Raw genomic sequence first — 8868 nt, 5'->3', positions numbered from 1 at the left:
ATGTTCTTCATTAAGTTATGTTAAACCGGGTTATATTGAAAGGATTATGCTTAAAGGTGTATGTTGGGGTGGATTATTAGATTACCAGGGAGGAGCTACTTACAGGGTGGGTGGTCATAAGCTGTTTAAATGGATCAATGAGACCATTACTGCATTGTGCTCATGTACAAAATTCCCTATATAAGCCAACTGCAAATAAAGAAGCTCGCCATTTTGCCTGAGCGAGCAGATGGTCACCTTTATTTAAAATACAGTTTCAATAAGCGTGCTTATTCTTCGTGACATTGCTTTTCCCTGAGACCCTTACTGCAACAGAGGAGGGCGGCAGGAGAGAGGGTTAAACATCTTACACCACGTAGCTCACCAGCAGCACTGAGTGTGTCCCACCCAGGGCCCACCAAGGGGCCAGTGCCTGGTGGCTAAACAACACTGCGGATGGGTTCCTGCTGAGTTCTCCCCAGGCCACCCAGTGCGAGCTGAGATGCAAATACGCAAATAATAGATTTGACATCTGGAGGGCAGAAGTTCTATTGCAGTTTCTGGTTTTTACTTTATGTGCCCTCAAAAAATGTATGTAATAGTTTTGAGCCTGGAGTGGATCCATCTAGTAATAGAGACTGTTGGTATTTCAAAGATGTTCTTTGACCAAGCTTCCCAGATCTATCTGGAAAACCATGTCATGGAAACATGGTTCATTTCCAAAGATGTGTGTTTCACGCCTCCTGGCGTTCCAAAGAAGTTTGCTGTCCCTAAAGGACTGGTGAGTGGGAAATCAAGTTTGAAGCTTCACGAGTTGAGCTCTGCATAGTTTCACAGACTCCCTGCTCCTGAGATGAACCCACCAGGTCAGCAGAAGGGCTATGGTCCCGCATGTTGGAGAGAGACCCCACAGGACTCTTCTGAGGGTTCCTTAAAATCCACTTCCTCTCACGGGGCCGTTTTCAGCTGCATGACCTGGGCAAGTCCTTGAGCCTCTCTGAGCTTCTGAAACTCTTCATTTTGTGACAAAAAACGAGGAGAGGATAAAGATATTCTAATGATACTCGCAGTGGGATCTCAGACACTTGGCCAGCCACCTGATCAATGGTAATGGTGACCATGATGGAACATTGGGAGACCATGATGCAGACACCTGGACGGTGGGGTGGGGCACCCACAATCCTGGCACCCATGGAATTCTTCCTTCCTGTGCCACTTCCCAGCACTGGATCATCAGGTGAGAACTTTCACGATAAAAAGACACTTCTGTGACTTGAGTTTCGACTGATGAAGGGGTTAATCCACATTTAGTGTCGATGTCTCAGCCGCACACCTGCCTGGCATTGAGGAACGCTCCAGAAGGGGTGTGGCCCAGGTACAGAGGTGATGAAAGAACAGAAGTGACCCGTTCCGATTGGGGCTCCTCGGCCTCCTGGGAGGAGCTCTGGGCCACTTCTGCCACCATGCAGAGTAGGGACAGATTTAAACCCAGCAAGGGCATATGCAGCTCCTGGTTGGCGGAGCCCATGTCCCTCTCCATCTCAGCACCATGGCCGGGCAGGGCAGAGCTGAGTGTACAGCAGGGAAGGGTGATGGGGGCTGTTCCCAAGCATCATGTGTGGCCATGTGAGTCTCTGTGCCTCTCAGGCTTCAACCAGGGACTTGGGCATGGGCCGAGGTGCCATGGTCCCCAGGCCTGCCCCGGGACCCCAAAAGCCCTTCCCAGCCAAGTGCAGCAAAGGTGGCTTCTCCTGCTCACCTGCTGCCTGCAGGCAGCCTCTCATCGGAAGGGGACATTGGGGATGTTTCTAGCCACGTGACACCACTTTCTCCCATGCTAAAGAGCACCGTCTCCAGGGCCTCCGGGCTCACGTACACTTGTCCCTCTGTTCAGGGCGCCCTAGACCTGAGGCTGCACCAGTGCCTGCAGCTTCACTCAGCCATCCGGGCTCTTCTGTCCTTATCCTCTTTTCTTTTTTACGATGTCCTCCTTTCAGCGATGACCTCAATACTTTTTAGCTACCAGGAATAATAACAGATATCCAGAGAACTGAAACACTAAATTCATATTTAACACATATTTTTAGGGAGGTTAAGGTATTTAACCTTTTGGAGACAGTTTACTCATCTTTAAAATGAGTCAGTTGGAGAATATGATATTTCTAAGTTCCTTTGGGGCTCTTCACACCCCAGACGATGCTATTCTACGTTGAAGGATGGTACCAATAAGTAGAGAGGCTTAAACTATGAAGTTAAATTTTCCATATTTGACAGGGAACAAGAATGAAAGAAAACAACTCAGGGAAAAATAGACGATTAAAATGTGCTGGGCCTCACATTTCACCCACTTCTTAATCAGACACCTTCCTTGGTAATGCCAGATCACAGCCACCTCTGTTTTAATTAAGGGAGGATCTGGTGTTGAAGGATGGGACAGAGTCAGGTTATGTGTGACAATACATCAGACACAGTGATTGAAGAGCACGTACGTGAGCCGCTGCGCTGTATAGGTGTGGAAGAAAGGTAATTAGAATCGTGATTCAGTTGCAGGGGGTAGTGAGCACATTTGCTCACTTGGGTCTAGTGGGACAACCAACACCGCCCTCTGCAAGCAGGAGGGGGGCAAGCTGAGCTCTGCAGAAGGAGCTTCAGATGCCAGACTTGGTGGGGTCATCTGCCCCAGACACCCCTCAATCTGACCCTCCAGCAGGGCTGGAGAGATAGGACTTTATGCAGTAACATAGTGAAAGTGCTTAAAAATCCCATCACCATGCCTGTAATCCCAGCACTCTGGAGGCCCAGGCGGGAGGAGGATTCCTTGAGTTCAAGAGTTCAAGATCAGCCTGAGCAATAGTGAGACCCCATCTCTACTAAAAATAGAAAAATTATCCAGGTATCATGGAGGACACCTATAGTTCCAGCCACTCAGGAGGCTGAGGCAGGAGGATGTGTTGAGCCCAGAAATTTGGGGTTGCTGCAAGATATGACGACGCTACCAATTCTACCCAGGGGGACAGAGACAGACCCTGTCTCAACACCCCCCCAGTCAATAAATACCTAAAATATGCCTCATAAATGGACTCACAGGTCCATGGAGCTCTTTTGCTTTCTACGGAAAGGAGAGGAACGGAACTGTGATTATTTATTCCTATTTATTGTAACATATTTTAGAAGTTATAGTTCACTGAAAACAAAAGCTGTTTTTGTTTAAAATAAAACATACTCCATCTCTCTCTCTAGTAAACTTTTCTGAATCTACATGCCTAAAAAGCATAAAATTTAATTATAAAATTGCTTGATTACTTTCCACATTGCTACCTTCGAAAGGCTTTGAGACCTTGTTTTTCCCCCACACAGGGAGGTTCCATTTTAGTAGCAGAAAAAGCTGTTTGAGTTGAAGCATTCACCCGAGGCAACTCACCTCCACCTTGGCTCCAGAGCAACTTGGATTTCCGCGTTTTTGAGCAGGTCAGTGATTTGGGAAACCAGTAGAAGAGCTGGGCTGTTCCTCTGAAAGTCTTGCAGAAGTCACTCTATGGCCATGGCTAGAACTGAGAGTGTTTCAGAACGCCGTAGGCACAGAGCAGAGCTGAGGGACATAGCAACACCCACCCAACGCTTTAGCTGTGAACTTCCTTCCAGCCAATCTGGCTGGGGACCACCTGTTCATTCCTTTGGTTTGTCCTTTAGACCTTGGCCCTCATAACTAGAAACTGTATTTATAGATGTTCTTTCTAAAGAAAGAGTTTCAAGTTTTTTTTACAAAGAAACTCTAGCCTAAGGAAACATTTGATGATTTTTTTAGCATGAACTTTATAAAACACAATTATTTTCATAGAATATTGAAAAGAAAAACAGTATCCACTAACTCTGCCTCCGAAAGAACTGTCCATGGTGATCTGCAGGACTCAGTGGTGACTGACAAGCAATCTGTTAAAAATGAAGCCTTGGTCTCATTTGCTTTTATGCATTTTTTTTTGTTGCCCTCTGGTAGAGTGCTGTGACATCACAGCTCAAGGAACCCTCTTGCCTCAGCCTCCCAAGTAGCTAGGACTACAGGGGCCAGCCACAACACCCAGCTATTTTTAGAGATGGGGTCTCGCTCTTGCTCAGGTTGGTCTTGAACCTGTGAGCTCAGGCAATCCACCCGTCTCAGCCTCTCAGAGTGCTGGGATTACAGGCATAAACCATCATGCCCATCCTGCTTTTGTGTATTTTTTTTTTTTTTTTTTTGAGACAGAGCCTCAAGCTGTCCCCTTGGGTAGAGTGCCATGGCATCACAGCTCACAGCAACCTCCAACTCCTGGGCTCAAGCAAGTCTCCTGCCTCCGCCTCCCAAGTAGCTGGGACCACAGGTGCCTGCCACAATGCCCGGCTATTTTTTGGTTGCAGCTGTCATTGCTTTTGTGGGCTCGGGCTGGATTTGAACCTGCCACCTTAGTATATTTGGCTGGCACCTTAGTCACTTGAGCCACAGGCGCCGAGCCCTGCTTTTGTGTATTTTTTACTGGAAAAATACCTATTTTAAGCTTGACTTTGTCAAGGGGTAAAAAGAAAACTTCATTGACTCTTTTGAGTCAAGAAACGTGTAAAAGAAATTTTCCAAGGTCCCGTTTTGATTTTTGACTCTGTGATGAAGAGCTCTCTAGACCTCTCTTCAGCATTACAGAGTACTATCTCGGCAGACGCCAGCATCCAGCTGGCTGCCCGCCACCAGACTCACACTGAGGTCCCACCATCACCCCTGAAACTGTCCAAGGTTGGTCCTGGAGCCTCTGTCAAAAGAAACAAACTTACTCATACAGGGATTTATTTAGTCTCTAAACAGCCTGATTTACTATTTATATCTGTACATACTATGGTAAGTTTCTAGAGTTAATTTATACTCTGATTAGAAATGAGATATTTTATTGCCAGTTTAATTTCCAGATTAGATATTTTTGTTTTTTATTCCATTTTCAGTATTTCTTAGGAATTTGGACTTGAATCTTGTTACAATGGACAAGTAAGAACAAGTCCGATCAAAACAACAGTGTAGAAGTCTTTCAGGGAAGTGCCTTGTTGAAAGTGGGTTGTGGGGCGGAGAGTCTAGCCGCAGTGACCCGGCTAACACTTCCCGGGCAGCGGCGTCTGCTGCAGCTGTGCGGCTCTGAAAGCTCAACACCCTCCCGGGGTAGGGTGGGGTGGTGCAATCAAGAGCCAGGGTAGCTCGGGCTAATGTGGTGGTTCTGAAGAGAAAGTAAACTGTCCAAACTTCAGCTGAGAGTTCTTAATCCTGCCCATAGTCCCTTTCTTAATTCTAAACACTTTAAACACCGAACACCCCACAGGCAGACATCATTCTAAAATAAAAATAAAACTGCCGCCAAAACAAACAAACAAACTAACTAGGATTATTGTCTCCCCCCCCGCCCCTGATGATTTGCCAATAAAGATGTATTTTAAAAGTTTTGAGAAGATTCTTTCGTATCTAGGAAGAGACATCTGTTTGACATAGCGTAACCAGGTCCCTAAGACACACAGTATTCGGTAACTTCCAAAATAATAGCAAGCAGAATTTTAGAAGACATAATGGGGTTATTTTTCTAATTTCTTTCCTAACCTTAAAATTCTATTGACTTGAAGCTACCCCTTTTCACACACTTCATATTCAATAATTTCCTCTTTAATTTTTGTTAGAACCACAAGCTCTGTCAAGTCTACTAATTCTTCTATTTGTATTAGTCTTTATTTTTTGGAAACATTCTAATATTGAAAAAAGCTACTAAACAGGAGCTGTAACTTATCTAAAGTAAACTTCCCTCCATCACTGAAAGCAGACTGGGATCAGGACTCACTTACTGACTTAACGTATTTTGCAAGACCGCTCTGTTCCACGTCACCATAATGGGGGATGAGACAGTAAGTCTGGCCGGGCATGCGGCTCACGCCTGTAATCCCAGCACTTTGAGAGGCCAAGGGTAGAGGACTGTTTGAACCCCAAATTTCTTTTTTTTTTTTTTTTTTGAGACAGGAGCCTCAAGCTATCCCCCTGGGTAGAGTGCCGTGGCATTACAGCTCACAGCAACCTCCAACTCCTGGGCTCAAGCGAGTCTCCTGCCTCCACCTCCCAAGTAGCTGGGACCACAGGCGCCCGCCACAACGCCCGGCTATTTCTTGGTTGCAGCCGTCATTGTTGTTTGGCGGGTCCGGGCTGGGGATTCGAACTCGCCACCATAGGTGTACGTGGCTGGCGCCTTAGCCGGTTGAGCTATAGGCGCCAAGCCTGAACCCCAAATTTCAAGACCAACCTAGGCAACATGGTGAGATCACATCTCTACAAAAAATTAAAAAAATAATTAGCTGGGTGCGCACCTGTGGTCCCAGCTACTCAGGAGGCTGAGGCAGGAAGGTCACTTGAGCCCAGCAGTTTGAGGTTGCTGTGGGCTGTGACTCTCTGCACTGTATGTAGCCTGGGCAACAGGGTGAGAACTTGTCTCCAAAAAACCCTACAAAAACCAAAAACCAAAACCCAGTAAATCTTAAAAAATACCAGTAAGAAACAGGCATGTTCCTGTCAATGCTGTAAGACAAGCACAGCCCCACAGTAACGGTGGTTTCTTGGTGCTCTTTACTAGAGGAGCTAAAATCAGGACATAACTTGAGTAAAATGTTTTACCTGACATTCCATGATACAAACATTTAAACTATAAAATTTAAGACACTAATGTTAAAAGGTCAAATAGAAAATTAAAATCGAGGGGTTACACTCTCACTTGCCCCACTCTCAGACTAAGCAGGCGTCTGTGGATAACGATTTGCATCAATCAGGGCACTCACCTTTGCATTTAATTTATTTCTATCATGTATGCAGTGACACTTAAAATTTCCCACTATGATCATGTAGCAGTAACTCAACTAAAATGCGATCCATTCTCAGTTCTTAGAATGACTTAGTTCTGATGTCCTGTAGCCAACTTTTGGGGGGGGACAGCTCTCTGACCTACAGTGTGTGAGAGCACCTCCACCTCTGCTGATATGCCAGAAACCAAAACCAAAACAAATGAAAATCCTGTTGGATAAAATAATTTCTGATGAGCAGAGTCTGTTAACCTACAACTCTGGATAGATTTTTCAAAGAAAACGTTGCCTTTTCATTTGTATATCACGAATTAATGAAAACTTCTAAATATGGAATTTGTGGATTTAGGAGAGAAAAATTTATCACTACTACTCATATCATTTCTTTCAGAAGATAACTTCTGTTTCTCAAACTGGATACATAGAAACACACAAATTCATTACATTAATATCAAGAAATTTATTGATTTTTTCCATGAAATAGTAAGCAGAATTAAAGAAATATACAGCTTAAAATAGTTGAAATGACCCTAAAGCTTTTGTGACAATTATACATTTATGGCCAAAAGAAAAATCAATCTTTTTAGATAACGAATTCCCTTTAGAAACTTTGCTCAAGCCCAGGTGTGGTGGCTCAGCCTGGAATCCTAGCACTCTGGGAGGCCAAGGGGAGTGGATTGCCTGAGCTCAGGAGTTCTGACCAGCCGCCCTGTCTCTAAAAACTAGCTGGGCATTGTGGCAGGCACCTGTAGTCCCAGCTATTGGGGAGGCTGAGGCAGGAGGATTGTTTGAGCCCAAGAGTTTGAGGTTGCTGTGAGCTATGATGCCACAGCACTCTGGGGGGTGACAAAGTGAGATTCTGTCTCAAAAAAAAAAAAAAGAAAGAAAGAAAGAAAGAAATTTTGCTCAATAATTTATTGGAAATTAGATGGACTCAAGGATAATTGCAATCTGGGCCCCTGTAAAATGAAATAATGCCACTTTATCCTTCTCAAAAAATTGTGATCCTAGTAAAACAGTGGTTCGGTTCTGTTCCCCACTCTCGGCAGCCACCATGCCATTCTCCCACTCATAATGTGTCAACTTGCAGTCTCTCCAGTTCATAAGGATCCCAATTATGGTTCCAGTTATAAACATCCCAGCAGGCAGGCAGAGTGACTTGTTAGCTCACTCAGAGCGGAGGATTTCAACAGATTGGTCGGTCATGGCTTTCTTCTTGAGCTCAGAGTTCAAATTTCTTCACGTAATTATAAATGTTAAAAGGTAAAATTACATCTTCACAGCAGCCAAAAATTCATATTTTTTAATATATTTACAGTACTGTACATATTTACAGGACCACATCAAATACTGAATTGTAGAAATGAAAGCCACTTACTACAGCATCCATTTAATGCCCCAGCAATTATATTTTGTGCAAACTGAAACTTTTCTCAAACACCTCGGAAAGCTAAAGACAGTCAACATTGCGAAGGCCGCCGTCCATGGTCAGGGAGCCGAACCTGAACACAGAAGAAGAAAGGTACTCTTACAAGATTCATTTATCTGCCTCCCAACATTTTAAAGAAAAATACAGAATGCTTTCATGGAAATATACAAGTATTTTTAAAGAGTTCAAACACCTGTGATTTGTTCTGTTTCTTAGTGAGACAGCATGGGATTATCTGATGATATGAAGAAAATGGGGAACACTGTTACCGAGAAGCGGTCAGCAGGAACGGTCATCTCTCTCCGGGGCAGGGGTGGGATCTGTGGGCTGGAGAGTAGTGTGACATGCTCAAGGGACAGCGAGGAAGGGCACCTTGCTACAACATGTTATTCTGGGGAACAGTGGGAAGTACAGTTGAGTAAATAGGCTACAAGGGGCTCGGCTCCTGTAGCTCAGTGAGTAGGGCGCTGGCAACATACATGGAAGCTGGTGAGTTTGAGCCCAGCCCGGGTCTGCTAAACAACAATGACAACTGCAGGCTCGGCGCCTGTGGCTCAAGCGGCTAAGGCGCCAGCCACATACACCTAAGGTGGCGGGTTCGAATCCCCAGCCCGGGCCTG

General features: G+C 45.0%; 1 protein-coding gene across 2 annotated transcripts in view; it reads right to left on the bottom strand.

Moving 5' to 3' along the window:
- Window positions 1-7691: 7691 nt before the first annotated feature.
- Window positions 7692-8868, bottom strand: part of TBK1 (TANK binding kinase 1) — a 49415-nt gene continuing 48238 nt past the window's right edge. For both annotated transcript variants that reach the window (XM_003798528.3, XM_023518405.1), the window contains exon 21: window positions 7692-8321. In XM_003798528.3, coding sequence (XP_003798576.1) covers window positions 8270-8321 — 52 coding nt within the window. In that variant the 3' untranslated portion in view covers window positions 7692-8269. The remainder of the gene's footprint in view (window positions 8322-8868) is intronic.

This window comes from Otolemur garnettii, unplaced genomic scaffold, assembly GCF_000181295.1.
Source record: "Otolemur garnettii isolate 467f Iridium unplaced genomic scaffold, OtoGar3 scaffold00138, whole genome shotgun sequence".
Taxonomy (NCBI): Eukaryota; Metazoa; Chordata; class Mammalia; order Primates; family Galagidae; genus Otolemur; species Otolemur garnettii.
Note: the sequence above shows the minus strand (reverse complement) of the source record. Positions and strands in the feature narration are given on the sequence as shown.